We start from the raw sequence: 16,782 nt of genomic DNA on the forward strand, positions 1-16,782 counted from the left end.
AAGGGCTGAGTAGAAAGTAAAAACTTCAGAAATGACCCCCTATAAATATCACAACTCTAATAGTTATGCATCCATTTTGAGTTAAGCTCCAGTCTTTATCTTATCCGGTGGCTAACTGACTTTGGTAGTTTCTCAGGAAGATAGTGGTGAAATCCCGCATGTAAATGAAGACAGGAGTGTTACACAAAGGTGTACTGTGGTATAATTATTTGTTCATCGCTGCATGAAAGCTACCCTGTTGGAAGAGCTTGTTCAAAACCATTTGTGGCTATTCCCCCACAAAGGAGGCTGTCACGAGGTGATAAGAAATGGGTATTAGTGAGGCTTCACTTTGAAACACTCTTGCAGAGAGAATATCAACAGGCTCAGCTATTTTCCCTACCATTTATCTGTGAATTAGGAAATATCTTCTGGGCCACTCGATCAGTGTTTAGTTCTTCAGCTAAAGTTAATGTATTTTGAGACGTGCAGGACAGAGGAGAGATGACTTCACCTGCCTAGGAAGGAGACAGCAGTGTCCTCCCTCATGCGAACGGCAGCAGCCCCTTAGACATCACAGCTGTTGGAGACCTGCACCACGTGTCCCACCCTGCAGCTCTGCTCTTCCACTTCCCTGCAGATACAGCACCAATACCTCTAGTTCACAGCGCCATAGTTTATACACTGCATTATTTTTCTAGGGACGGCAGGGTGACCGAGCTGTGTAAAACCCCCGTACACGTATGTGAGAGGGACTATGACCATTGTGAAGGTTTTGCCTAGCTTGTCATGTTCTACCTGTTACAGAGAAGGGCTGGTGCATATTTTGGGTTTGAGGGGCATGACCCACCACCTTCTGGCTTTACTAATTCTGGTCTGGTTTTAATTTCAGTGGAGCCCCTCTTGATTCAGTTCAGCATTTCCAAAGACAAAACCCAGTCATTCGGCTGTTCAAGAAACAATGCTATGTCAAGTCAAACGAGTATTGTAAGAGAGAACTTTGCTATGGATGTTCTCCTGAGCAAATGGACGCAATTTTTCTATTTAATTTTGGATGAGAAATGTCAGGCAAAACAGGCAGCAACATGGTCATTTGCCTGTCAATCCAGTCATAATGCTACTTACTGTTAAACCAGGACAGCTGGAAACAACTAAGGACTGGCCTCTACTGCAGTCCTAACCATAAGGAAAGGCATGAGTAGTTTGCTTGGTTAAGGAGCAATACTGAAAGGGGATTTTTATGCTGATGTAAACTTGGAAAAAAGAGAACATTAAATAGCAATAGAAATGGGCAAGACTTGGTCCAGAGCTATTCTCAGTTTCTCACCAATTATGAATAGTACTTATTTTTTAATAATTCTCTTCCTCACAAACAGTAGCTTTCTGCTTCAGCCTATAGAGAATTTGATAACAAACAAAATTTTATGGCCTCAAAGAGGGACAGGGCACTGGATGTAGACTGAGGAAATCTAGGTTTAATTCCTAGCTCAGCCACAGACTTCCTGTGTGGCCATGGGAAAGACACTTAATCCATCATGTGCCATTACTTCCCTATCTGCACATTTTTCGATTCTTTTTTGATGCGGATAAGACTTTTTTTTTCTTAATGGGGAAACTCAAAAGCTATGTTGCTGTCTAGAGTGATTCCTGCATTTGGGTACATGCCTCTGAAGTGTACAAACACATGAGGCTGAAATCTGGCCATGCACTGGTCAACCTCGTGGCAAGTGTCCCACAGAAGGTGACTAGGGACCATGGGGCAGGCAGCAGCTGTAGCTTGAGAGGCTGCATCACTTCAGTATTTGTGAAAATGCTACCCATAATCTGTGATGTGTCCTACAGAATTATGCAAAGGTAGAATTATTGTCCAGCCTAATAAACATCAGTTACACCCATAAAGTACTGGATGTCAAGTGCCTGGAGCCCTCAGCCATCTCTCCCTTATCTGGAATTGCTCAAGGTCAAAAAGTAGGCTTTTTCTTTCTCAGACTAATGATGCAGAAGCAGGAAAGGAATGATATTTTTCCTCAGCTGGCCTCTTCCCATGCTACCACTCTGTTCCAAGAGAGATGTAAAATCGCAAAGGCAACTACCTCAAGAAAAAAAAAAAAAAGCATAAGCTGTTTAAAAAAACCAAACCAGTTTTTAATTTCCCGCCACACTGCAGGCAGCATGGCAGAAGCTATCCGTGGTCTGAGAAAGGAAACATGAGAGGAGCGCAGCCTGTAACTTTTTTGTAGGAAATGACTAAATACTGAAAACTGTGTCATCTCCAGTTCAGCTTTGTAGCACTTCTCATACATGTTCAGTTATGAGGTGTGAAATCTCACTCCAAAACCAAATTGCTAGAGTAATTTTTTTTTTTTTTTTTTTTTTTGTAATGCAAAAGATCTTCAGAAACATCTCAGCAAAAAGAAAAGCCTGGTCAAGAGTATGGATTTGACCCCCTGAAATTTGGGCTTATATCCCAACTTGACTCTTAGCTGCCCGCTCTCCCAGGACCAGCCTCACTCACTGCTCCGTCATGCCAGCACCAGGCTGGGATTCCACTCATTGCACTGGCATGACCCCTGCGGGACTCCCGCCTGCACAAATCAGGCATGGAGCTGGAAATCAGCCCTCCCCTTTTTCCAAAAGTCCAGGCAACACAGTGAATTGCTCCTCTGTACTAAGATCTAGACTAGTTAGAAGTCAGGAAATTAATTATTTCCTGATTCCCAAAATTATTTATTCATTCGCTGCCAATATTTATTTTATTCCCTCGTGTGCCATCACCAAATCCTTCATTTATTTATGTTTACCTGGTTTATATTTTTCAATCTCGCTTTTCAAGCTAAAGAGACACATTGTTTAAAACAAAGCTGAGTACTTTGAACCAAACCAATCCCACTGCAGCCTGGAAGAACACGCGAGACTATTTTGCTGCAGCTATTAGAAAAACAAATTTGCTCTCTGGTCTCCAGAATACTATTTATGATTTAGATTCCACAGCACAATTGATTACATCTCATTGTGCCCTACCTCACACTTACCTTGGCTAGGAATTGTTAATCAATCATGTGTATATATATAGCCTTAATTAGATTGTAAGCTCTTTGGGGCGTGCTGTTGGTGTTTGTGCAGTGTCTAGAGCAACAGAGCTCTGTTCCTTTTCCAGGAACCCTGTGCCACAACACAAATTCATAGATAAAAACCAACAAAACAATTAGAGAGAAATTGCAGTAGAAACACCTGAAGCTTAATTCAATCCCCTTCCCAGTCTTACAGAAACGGTAAGAGCTAATATGGACAGAGGACACGCAATTACACGCAACTAGAACAAGATCTGTGCTGTGAAAACTGGCGCCAGGCATTCAGAGAGTGATCAGAACTTGGCCTCCCATAGGGGTTCATGATCTGTTCAGGCCATCAGCATTGACATTTCCTGCCCTCTCAGCACTTATGGAATATTTGAAAGTGTCTAGCAGGCAAAGTTTCTGTCAAACTTCCTCTCTGCTCCTAGTCGCGTGTCCTAGATATTGTAAGTGCCTTATACTTGGAGGAATCCTTCTGTCACTTTTTAAAGCATCTGCTCAGTTTACGTTTAAAGTGCTTTTCAAATACTGCAAAGGCACAGACATTGCATTGCATTTTTACCAAATGTGAAGGATTACAAGTGTAGAAACACCTAAATATGTGTCCTAATGTGCTATTACACGTTAGGAAACCACCTTCTTTTCCATGAACTACCAAGTTGCAACTCCTTGTTGCTACCAAGCCAGAAAGGGTGCATCAGTACTATTTGATCCAGGATTCATAATGCACCTAAATTTCATACTAACACCCAGTGTGGCTGGACTAAGAGTGAGGCAAATGAAAAGTGTAAAAAATCTTCCCCATTAAAATGCAAAGCAGCTCTACAGAAGTTGCTATTTCTTATTAGCTAAGGCAGATTTTGATATCTGTGCCGTGGCTGTGCTGCACTGTTGGAGGATAGTGTGAGGTCAAGAAAGCAAATGAAATCCTGCTAACTTCACTGTCTAGGATCTCATAGATCTGGACATACAGTCTGGGCTATTGGGTTATACAGGCTGAACCAGGTCGTGGCCAGGCAAGTTTGTCAGAGGCTGCAGCAAGCATGCAGACTTGGTCTTCAGAAAATTAACCTTTACCTGGTAAACTGGTCAGCAACCAGAGACAAAAATACGGGACTGAAAAATGATGCTTTGTTCATTTGGAGGAGAGCATCTCAAGGAAAGTTGCTTCTGCCTTGTCTAACACAAAAAGACAAAATCATGCTGGCTGAATATCTCTGAGCACATAAGGCACCCAGATCCCAGTGATCCCAGTGTCCTACTGGCAGGCCTTTGGACTCTTGGAAACTGTTAGACATCAGGATTGTCACTTGCATCAGAGCAGTGCCAAGAGCTCTCCTTGCCACCAAACGAAGCATGGCTCATCCACAGCTTCAAATTCCTTTCCCTCAAAGGCACCACGGAGTCCCAGCGAAGCTGATGTGAGCCACAGGCTCACACCTTCGGGGTAACGTGCTTCTCAAGCGTTCATAGAAGAGAACGTTAAAAGTTTCATTTTCTGTTGTCATCTTTTTTATCGAATGAATGTGCAGCAGCTCGTAGTAGTGCAGGACCGTGGCATGCTGTGGCAAACCTTCCCAGCAAGTCTTGTGAAATTTGTTTCTGCTGATGCAAATGTGCTATTTGCTAGAGCTCCCCATTGCTATCTGATGAACTCCCATCTTATGCCTGAACGTGAAAAACACAACCCGCAGCCCAGAACGCGTGGATCACTGTGTTCTCAGGAAGTATGCAACTAATATAACTATTTGTGCTCTGTCTCACTGAGGGTAAAAAAGGGGTGAAAAAAACCCATCATTGCACGGCAAACAACCAGTCCTCACACAGGAAGGCCGGTGACTGCATTTTGCTCAACAAGCCTGGCTGTTGTGAGGAGTTATATTTTGCACTCAGCTGTAGCTCCCCGAGGCATGCATAAGGAGATTCCTGGAATATCACTGTTGCTTTCTGGGATGGGAGAGCAGAATGGTTCATCACTACATCTCTTACAGTGGTTCTTTTAATCAGGCTGTTGTATTCATTAGCTCAGTCAGCTACTGAAACATCTCTAAGAAAGTTATCGAGTTAGGCATGCATCAGCTTTTAGTGGAAAGCTGTATCTCAAATGAGAGATACAAGATATTATATCTGCATTTTCCATTAGATTATTTCAATAGTCAGCCATCTATCCTTCTGCTGTGAGGACCAGACGTGCCCCAAAGCTTCACTGTGCCATCCTAAATTTGGTATAGGACTGTAAATGAATCTTCTGGATAAAAACATTTCATTGTCATATCCCTCACTCTCCATTACAGACCTTACCTGACTAATACTGTAAGAAATTAAGCAAATAAACCAGCTGAACGTAGGAAGGAACAGCACTTATGAACTGCAGGGGAGGATCCCGGGAGCCCAGGTCCCCCTTCACTCTGAGCCAGCAGTGGCAGGCAGGAGAGCTTCTCCCAGGCATCACCTCGGGCAGGGAACTCCACGGGAAGGATTGAGAGGGGGCACGCGTCTCTCTCTCTCCTTTCCCCAGCTCCCCCTTTCTTCACGAACTCCTTGGTGGTCCCTCCTGTACCATGACCTCGTCTGCCTTCACAGCCACCTCAGCCCGGCAGCTCGACACAGACTGCAAAAGCCACAACGGGTACAAGCCCATCTTCCTCAGCTGCTGCCCACTTCCCAAATGGAATTTACGCTTAGGTTTCTTATAGGGATACAGACAAATTAGCAGGAACTAACTTTTTCCTCTTTTAGGTTTGAAAAAAATATTTTTGACGTGAGTTTATTTTGCAGAGTGTATGTTTGATAGGTCTTTTTTTTTCCTCTCTTAAAAAGAATGAAAAGCTCAGCTTTCAAGATAAATGCTCTTCTGCATACATGTGCTGGTTTTTAGGGTTTTTTTACACAGACATACACACAGAGGCATTTGACTTTGCAGGCATATAACCTTATGTGTACTGACAGACACACACTTGTACATACATGTGTGTATGTGTGTGCATTTGCATGTGCAAAAGAGAGAAAATGGAATAAATGGTTCCTGTTGGCTGGAAAATATATTGCCATTTCAAACTTCAAAGGGAGTATTAAAGAGAAGAAATGAATTAGAAGAAGTTTTAGAAATGAAAAATATTTTTGCATCGTCTCCTTAACCCCAAGGGCTAAATCATGCATTGTATAAATCCATCGCTTTCATGGCACACCGGAAGGAGCTTATTAGCAATGGTTACATTGAATAGTGAAAGTACAGACTCATTAATGTGTAATTACAGAATAAACAATATCAGACTTCTCTAGTTTGTTTTTCAAGGAGAAAAAAATATTCCACTTACTTAACACCACAATAAGCCCATGAAAAGATACCAATTTTACTAGGATCTACTAGCAATGTGGTGGTAAGATTAAACAAATGTGTTGCTACACCGGAGGTAATGCCTCATTACCATTATTCCTTCCTCGTCTTTTACATGTGTTGGGCTCCAAAGCCACTGAAGTCTTTTGCTACCACAATTATAATTTCTCATTTTTATTTCTACTTGCCATTATGTGGACAAATGGGCAGGAAGCTCAACTCCTCCCCAGAAAAGCCTAGTTCCCATTTGACTTCAAGATAAATTGTTGTAGGTCTGCACCTGCAGCAGACGAAGTCCCAGTGACCACGCTGGCCGTCAGGGCTTCCGCACCTCCCCCTCCAGCGTCCAGCGACAGGAGATGCCGCTTACAAAATGATTTGGATTCTGGGAGGAAAAAGGATAAACCCTGACTCGGAAAGGAAGGGGCCATGTCAGTGCAGAAGGGATGTTCTCACCTCTTCCCTCATGGCTTCAACCTGGGGAATCCAGGAGGGGTGCTCTGCTCTGCTCAGGAGAGACAGAGACGTGCACAGCCCGAATTGTGCATACAGCCAGCTGGGGGTCGGGGTAGGGATGGGTCACGGACAATTCGACACTTCCCTCGGTCACATAGGTGTTTCTTTCCCTTTGCAAATCTGGGCACAAAAACCAAGCAGTGGGTCTCAGTTCACCCCGCAATAAGGCAAATATTTCATAGTGAGTTCTGTATGTGTGTGCTTTGTTCTCCTCTGAAAATAAATTCTTATATGGAAAAATCCAGAAAAGTATTTCTGAAACCCAGATGCAGCACAAGGGCTGCAGAGTTCCCTAGCTGGCAGTCACCATGTCGGTGCTAATGAAACCATCCCGCTTCAGCACCAACCACTGCCACCACTTCCGAGCGTTGCAACACGTATTTACAGCAGGAAAAAACAGGCTCAGTAGCTTAGTCCATATAATACTGAAGTGCACAGTACTGTGAATGTGAAGGGACTGATCGCCCTCCAAAAAAACCCCTAAGCCATCATTAAAAATCAGAATGCAAAGCTCTGAGCTTAGGCAAAAACCAAAACACAAAAACCACCAAAGATTTGGGAAGTTCAAATCCATAGCGGGGATGTTGGCTGATCACAGCTTCTTACAAATACAGGATGCTTTTAAATGATGAAATATGGAGAATGAATATTTCCTCTTCTATTAATTGCAACACAAGCTGAAAGTGTCGCCAACTTTAGTTAAAACCCACCTTTCCATTGCATTAAACATTTCTGTTACGTTACTTAATCAGCAGGGAGGGCAAAATCATGTGCAGATACTGTCTGTTTTATGAAGGAATTAGTAATTCCCTTTAAAGCTCTCAATTTTTATTTTTTTTTTTAAAGGAGGGGTCAGGAAGCAGGCGAGTTCTTACGTTGTTCCATAAAATAATCTAGAAGTTACTGAAAACTCTGGTAAGAGCCACTTCCTCAGAAGCAACATTTCCAGGGTAAAAAAAAAAAAAACAAAACCAACAACTGGCTTGTGTGAAAGTTCTCCTTACTCTTCAGTCTCTTCTGGTTTTTTGTTTGTTTTTTTGTTTTGTTTTGTTTTGTCTTTAAACTCTGATATGTGGCTTGGAAGAGTGGAAGTCAATTCGTTCTGTCACATTTCTCCACTTTTGCTGTATTTATTACACTTCGCAAATGAGATAATTTTGGACTGTCTTTAGGGGAGGAGAAATGGGGGAAATGGAAGGTGAAAACCAAAGAGCAAAACATGGACCTTAACTTTTCTTTTTGGATCAGCCCTGTTTTGGTTGGAAATTGAGAGTAATTCTGTGCTTGCTCTGCATTTACTAGTTCTTTGCCAACCTTCAATGGGGTTCTTAATCCCATTTTTAGGTATGGATTTTGGCATGTTAGGGTTGAAATATTATTTACATCAATGGAGTAGGAGTTATTCACTTGCAAAAATCCCATTCGGTGCCTGGGATGTTGCTACGGCTGATGGTGGAATGATAGATTAGGAACCTTCTTGGGATCTCTTCTTATGCCTATAAACTAAGACACCTAAATGCTTCGGGGAAACATGTCCCTAAACTGCAGTGGGTATAAGAACTAGGCACTATTCATAACTTAAAAGTGTGTAAAAAACAAAGAAAGAGAAGCACACACCAAATGGGTTGCTTTACTAGGGATTACGTTCCCTGCACGTGCACCTTTACAACACGGAGTTCACTCACTGGCACAGAAAGCATCTCACCTTGCAGGCTGCAGGTCTAACCTGCTTTTGGTCTGCTGCTCTGCTCGCTCGCTTGTTCAGGGAGGCAGCTAGCTGAGGTAGGCTGGAGTTTCCCACAAGCTGTCTCTGGAGGCCGAAATCCTGAGGTGCTGGCTGCACCACCGTCACAAGTTAACAGCTTGTTGTGGTCACACTTTTTCACCATAAACGACACGCCGAGTGTGAACCTGCACTGGCTGCTGTGGCATACCTACCTACTGCACGTGGGGCAAAGCTTTTTCCACAGACACCATCTTTTGGGGCTTCAAGAAACCTCACATAGTGATCTCAGCGAGAAAGGTTTGGGGGCAGATCTCTGTCCTGCTGCAATAAGTGGTGTTTGCTCCTGACTTTAGGACTACAGCTCCTTCCATCCCCCGGTCTTTACCATAAAGGGCTTGTTCTACACTGGAGAAACCTGCGCTGGAGAAACCTGTGGTGGCACCGCCATGCTGTAAATCCTTCCCTGCAAATCTGTAATGCAAGGATGCAGCCACAGTGGCACTGTGTTTGCACATTTTGCTGTGGGACAAAACCTGGGCAGCTCGCACCTGAGGGGAGAGCATCACTGCAGGTCCTCTGCAGCCAGAAACAGTCTCCTCCCAGGGAGCACCACAGCGGCTGTTGCAATTACAGGAGCGTGAGGAGAGGCTAAACAAAATCAAAACAGCAGCTTGTTCCAAAACGGTGCCTCTGTGGAGGCAGGCAGTCCCTATACTGAGCCTTAGTCCAGAGGTTAAGCTTTTTACTCAGGGTACAATCCTGAAGAGTACTCGGGTTGAACGAGAAAAAAGCAAGCCTACAACAAAGAGCAAGCAAGAAACAATACAGACTAGAGGGACAGCTGGTGTTGGGAGGTCCATCCAACCTTTTGATGCAGAATCATTCCCTTAAAATAGCCTGAGGTTTATCAAGCTGCAGTTATCGTGGTCCTCCCCGGCTTAAAATATGCCCCCCTTCCAGCCAGAGCCCTGTATTTCTGTGTCGTGCTGCAGCCACGGCTGAGATCCTGCTAGATAATTTTAACTCCTGAGCTAGAATGGGGCTTATCTCTGAGGCCCATCTCTTCTGCTCAGATAAAGACAACTTCCTCTAACTGCAGATTAGATCAGCAGGCTCAGTATCCGTACCTAAAAGCCACACAGCTAAACACACTGCATCTCTCCAGTTGAAGCAACGCTCGCCGCTTTCCAGCCCTGAAAAAACAAAACTTGCACGGCTCCTGGGCTTTCCCTGGCTTTTGCACTGATGCTCCTTTCTGAAAGCACAGCAGTACCCAGCAGGCACTCATTGAATTAGCCACAGCTCCACGAGCTACGCAGCTTTGGAGAAATAAGGGGAAAAACCCCATAGCTTCACCACCCACTGCAACGTCAGGTTGCCACACAGTGGCAACAGAAACCATACTTCTACCACACGAGCCAGGACTGGAAAAACTCCTCGCAGAACTAAATAAAAATCACTGGAAAAGTACAATTCTCTTTTAGGATCAATTCTGTTCTCAAGGATTTAATTTTATCACACACTCTTATTGCATCAGAACACAAATTTTTACATGCCTGCTTACACAGTGGCTCTGCCCCAGCTTTGCACAAGCTGAGGTAACTGTGCTAATAGAGCACAGCCTATGCTGGCACTGCAGCACCTCTCCTTTCCAGACCGGCTCGCCCTCCCTTCGAGAAACTACTTGCAAATTGGCGTTTTGAAAATGTTCACCCTCCATTACTTGCAGCAAGCATTTTTAAAGTCGATAAAGGAATTTGCCTTCAGTAAGAGGGTCGTTTTCCACTGGCCTTGTGAAAATTCGTGCACATTTTTGCTAAGTCCTAAGTCATTACATTGAGCAGAACTTGTCTCTGACGGTGTGAATAATTCCACAGCTTCCCAGTGGTCCTGTATACCTGGGCCTTCTGCACCTCACTCTAGCATGCTGTTTCACACTATGCACATGTAAAACATACCTTTGAAGGTTGGTATATACCATATATCCCATACAGGATATATAAGGTCATTCATGAAATTTGTCACGTCTTCTCCCACTAAACCACCCCCATCCTTTTCCATACAAATTCCCAGGAGAGTTTTGCATACAAAATGAGAATAATCCTGATAAAAATATCTCCCACGTTACCCTTAAAAGCAGGTAAGTCATACTGGCAGGGGCTCAGAGCATGCAATACCAGTCCATACTGGGGACTGGGACTTCGGGGCTAGAAATAGGGGCTTTGGACCAAATAAGAGGGGAGATTCCCAACTTCCCTATTTCTAAAAGTTCCTAAAATATTTTAGTTACAAGTTTTTCAATTCCTTGAGAAGCCTCCTCAGTTGGACTTTCAAGCCATTTCATTGTGGAGGGTTAAAGACAATTCTTAAAGCCCTCCGAAGTATCTTGAAACAAATTTTCTCTCTGCTTTCAGAGCCAGTAGGACTACATCAGGTGAGACAGCAATTATCAGCAATTATTTACAAAGGCTCATCAGCTCCTACACACTTTCATACCTTTGAGCAACAGAGGTGTCCATCTGAAACCTGAGCAAGTAAAACACATTGCACAGCCCTCCAAGTTACTGTAGTTCTCTGAATGATTATGTCTCCACGTGCACACATGCCACACGTGCAATTCATTACTCATGCACAACACGCTGCCTTCACAGCCACTGAACCCCTACAGGAGGAGCACGCAAAGATGTTTAGCTCTGGCAGCCTTTTTCCTCAGCCCCTTTCCCTGCCCTACAGAAGTGCTGGGGCAGCTGTGAGCTGGACCTGTCTCAAGCAACAGGACTGATTTTGCAAGCTGGGGTGGGGCACTTCCCCTTTTGGCTTTTCTCCCTTCTCCCCTCCATCTGCAGCCTTTCCACATTTTCACTCTGCCTCCACCCAGCTATGTGTGAGTTGCAGCAGATTGATGTAATGGCAAGCTGTTGTGGTTGGCCTGGTGGCCCCTCAGCAATGCCTGTGTCCGTGTTCTCAAATGGCTGAGCTCCTTTTAAGGAAATAAAGCACCGAAGCAGCTCAGAGTGAGGACACTCGCCTGCACCAGTAACTAGCTGCTCATGCAGGTTACCACCTCTGAATGCCTGTGGCCGGCAGGGAAGACCCCAAGATGCGAAGGTTCTCGGTGATGCCAGGCACCGAGGCTCTGCAGCTATGCAGGCTTCTGCTTCAATAGCTGGGTTGTGGGAGGGAGGTAACATCAGTCACTTGACAGTTCTCACTGGAGGAGAAAAATTTCAAAAAGCTCTTTCCTTTTAACGTCTCCTCCCATACTAGTGTCCTGTATTTTAAAGAAATAGAAAGTTTCTAGCTTCATATAAATCTCATCTGTCTTCTATTGATGTCTAGGATCACTTTGACTTGTTACTTTGGGCATCTTCTGTCAGCTCTCCAACAGTTTCAAGCCAATTTTGTGAGATTAATTCTGCCCACCTCATCCTCTCTGTATACATATATATGTATATATATAGAAGAAGAATATATTCTTATATACAGAAGAATATCTGTATGCATTATATATTCCAGGTCCATCTGATAATCTTTTTCGGTGAGAAACCCTTGACTTCTGTGTTGGAAATCCAAATGGTCATCTTCAGCATCAGACAGCTGCCTGTGCAGAAATGGTGAGCCCACAGCCTCTTTCTGAGGCCAGGAACGCTGTGAGATGGCTTTTTGGTTCTTACCCATCGATGGCCAGGTGCAGTATGGGCAGTGATGGATAACAGAAGATACTGCTTGCCTTTCTAGGCAAATGATACCACTGCAGCAAATGGCTTTTTCTGCATGACGTGGGGTCTGACCTACAGCTTCCCACACGTGGGTTGATTTAGGATACAGTCCCAGGGCAGAAACAGCCCAAAATTGCAACCGTCTACCACATACAGGATGTTCAGTACTGATTATCCACAAAAGGTGCACGCAACATTTAACCTAAAACTTGAATAGAGGCAGTAAGAATCAGCAGAAGATATTTCAAATCAGCTCCTATGTTGTAGGTTAGCATGGGAAATAGGGCTGCCTGTCCAAAATAGGCTACAAAGCACTAACTCTTAATGGAATGGAATTTCAGAGGGATGCATATTTCTAAATAACTTAAATCCAAATTTCAAAAGGATATTTAGGAGAGAGAGAAAAACAGAGTCCCTAGTGCCTTAAAGAGCTATGAAAATCTAGCTTTTTGCTTATCTGAAAAGGATCCCTGTGTTTTCTAGAAAAACCTAAATGTAGAGCAGGTGGGTGAACAGAGTAAAAAAATAAAAAAAAAGTCATAGGTGCCAGATCAGCCTGAGAAGGAAATTTGGGGTGAAGAAGAGGTCAAGGAAGGAAGAAGATCTAGTGGACAGAGCAGCAGAAATGAAGTTTGCAGGAGAAAGCTGCTCAACACATGGTGGCATTCTGAGAGTTACAACATTAAAAATATAGCAAGCTCATCAAGGAAATGAAGAGACATAGCAGTGACCAGAACACAACTTTTAATATGTTTCTGCTTTGCTGTGCTGCTTGGCGTTATCACTAGAAACTGTTGATGACTTTACTTCCACAAATGACCTTTTCACATCTGCTTATCATTTTTTGCATTGGTCAGAAGCAACCTATGTCTTGGGTGCTTCTGTCGGGGGTCACAAGTCAAAACATACATTTCGTGAACCTCTGTCACCTCCCTTATGAAATTTGCACCCTCTCTAGTCATTTTAAGTGAGACACTCAAAATCTGAAGGCACCCAATAAAATCTGGCTAGTTAATTGAGTACTTTAACTTCTGAAGTCTACTAGACCTTCATTCTCAGAGCGGGAGAGATGTTTCAAATGGTTCTCTCTATCATATCTATAGCACCACGTTCAATTCTCAGTCTACGGTTGGAAGAAGCAAGAAAGGAGATTTTTGAAAACACGCAGAGGAGCTAGAGCCTATCTTTCTTTTCTAAAAATAGCTTATTTCCCCTAATCTTTGACCTTTAAAATGCTAAATTGATGAAAAAGGTAATTAAACTTTTGACTCCAAGGGTTAAAGGTTTCATGAAGCGTTACTACAAATCTGAGTAAGCAAACGGTCATTTGAACATTTCTATCTCACAGGCTGATTAAAATTAAAAACAGATTTCTCACCTAATTTTAGTAAGATTTTTTTCATTAAAAACCCCTGCAATTTCTGTTGTTACCTCTATAACACTACATGTACAAAAAAGTCCTCCAGAGCCTAGTGGTCCTCTTCCATAAATGTCTGACTCAAACTACCCTTCCTCAGTGCATGCTGATCTCTCAGGGCGTTAGAGATTAAGTGGAATGCACTGTAAATCATATGTTGAAAACCAGCAAAGTGCACAGGGGATTCCTGTTTGACAAAGGGAGCAGATGGGACATTAGGAAAGTCACAGAGAGAAAAATTGTTGCCTGGTCATATGTGCTCATGTGCATCGCCTGTCAGTTATCATAGGCCACAGTCTGTCTCCCAGCTACAAGAAATATATAATATCAGTGGGTCTTTACAACTCTCTCCCACCTATCTATCATTCTTCAAACTACGTTTTCAGATCATCCTTTTCTACCTAAGTGTGGTGATAAATAGAGGTGAGAAACAGATCTTAGGACTTAGAGATGACAGCACTGCACTGTCTACACTGCCGTGCCGCTGCCTACTTGGAAAGACAGTCCCCTTCATCCCTAAAACATATATGGGATCGTATAGGCCAAACACCACTCCTAAGGCATTGGCTTATCTCTAACAGATTTTCTTTTGACAATGATCCAGAATGTGCATAGCAATCATACGGCTCCTGATATGTTTGGAGCATGTGTTCAGACCCTTTCTGTAAAAAAGGAGAATTAGTTTTTTCAGTATACTGCTTTCAAAAAGTTACTTTAGGGCTAGAAAAAGTAGCAGGAGAAGAGGTGAGAGTGTATGCAGGTTTACAGAAAAGACAAACATTGCAAACGCAGGAGTTGATACCTACAGTTAAGATCATCCATGAAAGAGAGTACTGTGAATTGTCTTTGTTTCTGTTGACTATGGTAAATGTCTCACTACAAGATGTGACCCTTCGAAACCAAAGAGTTATGGGTAGAGAAAGTGGCTGTAGAAAAAATGTTGAAGTCAGGACATGGAAAATCTAATTTATTGCTGAGTGCACAAAGTAAAACTAATGAGAACAACAGATGGAACTGATCATATTTAGGACACCAAAGAAAACATTTTCTCCTTCATTTATTACAGTAACTTTTAATATAAGTTTATATTGATATGCAATTGAACTATTGGGAGAATCATTACATCATCAGCAAATATAAATTTCATCTTTGCTGGTTCTGTATGATATTTGCGAGGTGAAGTAAATTAAATGCAATCAAAAATCGTGTGTGTTTATTTGGGTTTGAACAAGGGATTTTTTAAAAATTATTATTTTTTTTAAATCAAGGCTTAAATATTTTGTAAGGTTTAGTTACTGTGGGAGAAAGGAGGCTTAACTCAATTTACTGAGGTGACACACAAGCTGTAAAAGCAAGATTTTGGCTAAAGACCTTTGGACTGAGAAACAAAGCACTAGGGAAGTGACCATATTATTAAAAAACATTTTTTAAAATGAATTTGTTCGTAAGGTATGTCAGTATGCATGTAGGAGCTGAACTTTACGCTCACATTTTTGGTAAGAGGGGATCAAGTGTTAAATAACATGAAGATGCATAAGATGCTGCATTCTCTACTAGCTAGTGCTGAAGTTTGGGAGTAGGTTCTGTCCCTAATGCTGACACCATCCTGCTGTATTACCTTGACTTGCTTATTTTGCCTTCTGTGCCTCCCTTTCCACCTTTATTGGACTTCCTTAGACAATAAACATGCAAAGGCACTTGCAATCTTTGTGTAAACAATCTTCCACCTTGACCCTCATTCTTAAAATAGGAATGTAAAAGTGATGAGCAATACTTTTATTTGTGGATAAACACACATATTTTGATAGTCACTCCTCTCCTGAAATATTTTTATTGTATAGGATATTGATCACAGCACTCTGGCAGTCATTGTCCTTTTTTTTTTTTTTTTCCCCCTACTAGTAAACAAGCATCATGCTCAAGTAATATCATCTAGTCCTTTTTAGTGGACTACATGTGAGCTGATGCATGCAGCAGTCAGCAGCATTGCTAGTCCTTGGTGTTGAGTCTGGGATCCCTAAGGAGAATCAGCATTTTGCAAAATCGTCTCTGGACAATAATTTATTTTAATCCAACAGACTTTATCACTTGTGGACTTTTAGCTAGAAGAACAAAATTTAAGTGTTTCCTAAAGTTCTCCCAGTTTAAAAAAAACAAGGGTAAATGAAGATCAGATATTGGAATCTGAAACATACGAACACTCTGTGTGTTCTAATATGGCATTTCTGGAGAAATCTGAATAGCAGATAACATTCAAGACAGCATTCAAATTAATAATACCTGAGACTTTACTGAATTTTTATCAAATCTGAGTCCAGGTAATTTTGACCTGGAACCACATATTTAATTCCATTTCCTACACAGACTGAAAACCATCTTTCCTGTGGAGAATTTCATGCAATCAGTCATGCTTTAGAAATAAGATAAACAGTAGGATCTTTATAACTTCTCTGTGAATGAGAAGGCTTGCTGTCCTTCAAAACGCCTTTCCCAAAGAGAAGGTTGCACAAAAACCCCAGTAAGCACCTCTGTAATCCTGTGCTGAGCAAGATGAAAAGGCACAGGACCTGCTTACGTACCAGCTTGCTATATAGTACCTTAACATTACTGGCATATCATATTATGTACTAATATTTCTTATCAGAGTGGACTAGTCATCTTACCCAAGACTCTGTCATTCTTAGCACTCTGTTGTCCTCCAGTACTAGTTGAAAGGTCCTCCGGTACAGGCATAGGTTCATCTGCATCATCAGGGACATCACTAATTGGAGGACTTTCCTTTCCTAGTAGTGAAGAAAGTAACATCAGTGAGTCATCAGAGTAGCCTCATTTTCAAATAATATCATAAGAGGAACCACAAACCAAATAAAACTTAACAAAAAACCCTAAACAGTACTAAAGCATGACATTCTTAGGACCAAAACCTGCTGTCCTGCAGAGAAAGCTTCTTTTGAATACAGGGGAATTATAATTGTGAAAAGAATGCATGGCCAATGTCTCTTCCAAATTTACTG

The 16,782-nt window shown here is 42.4% G+C and overlaps 1 protein-coding gene across 15 annotated transcripts in view; it reads right to left on the reverse strand.

Annotated features, from left to right (window-relative positions):
* The window catches only part of IKZF1 (IKAROS family zinc finger 1), a 70,297-nt gene that overhangs the window by 31,658 nt on the left and 21,857 nt on the right, over positions 1 to 16,782 (reverse strand). For all 15 annotated transcript variants that reach the window (XM_075744756.1, XM_075744761.1, XM_075744755.1 and 12 more), the window contains exon 3: positions 16,432 to 16,551. In XM_075744756.1, coding sequence (XP_075600871.1) covers positions 16,432 to 16,551 — 120 coding nt within the window. The remainder of the gene's footprint in view (positions 1 to 16,431; positions 16,552 to 16,782) is intronic.

Source organism: Balearica regulorum, chromosome 2 (genome assembly GCF_011004875.1).
Source record: "Balearica regulorum gibbericeps isolate bBalReg1 chromosome 2, bBalReg1.pri, whole genome shotgun sequence".
In the NCBI taxonomy this organism is placed as follows: Eukaryota; Metazoa; Chordata; class Aves; order Gruiformes; family Gruidae; genus Balearica; species Balearica regulorum.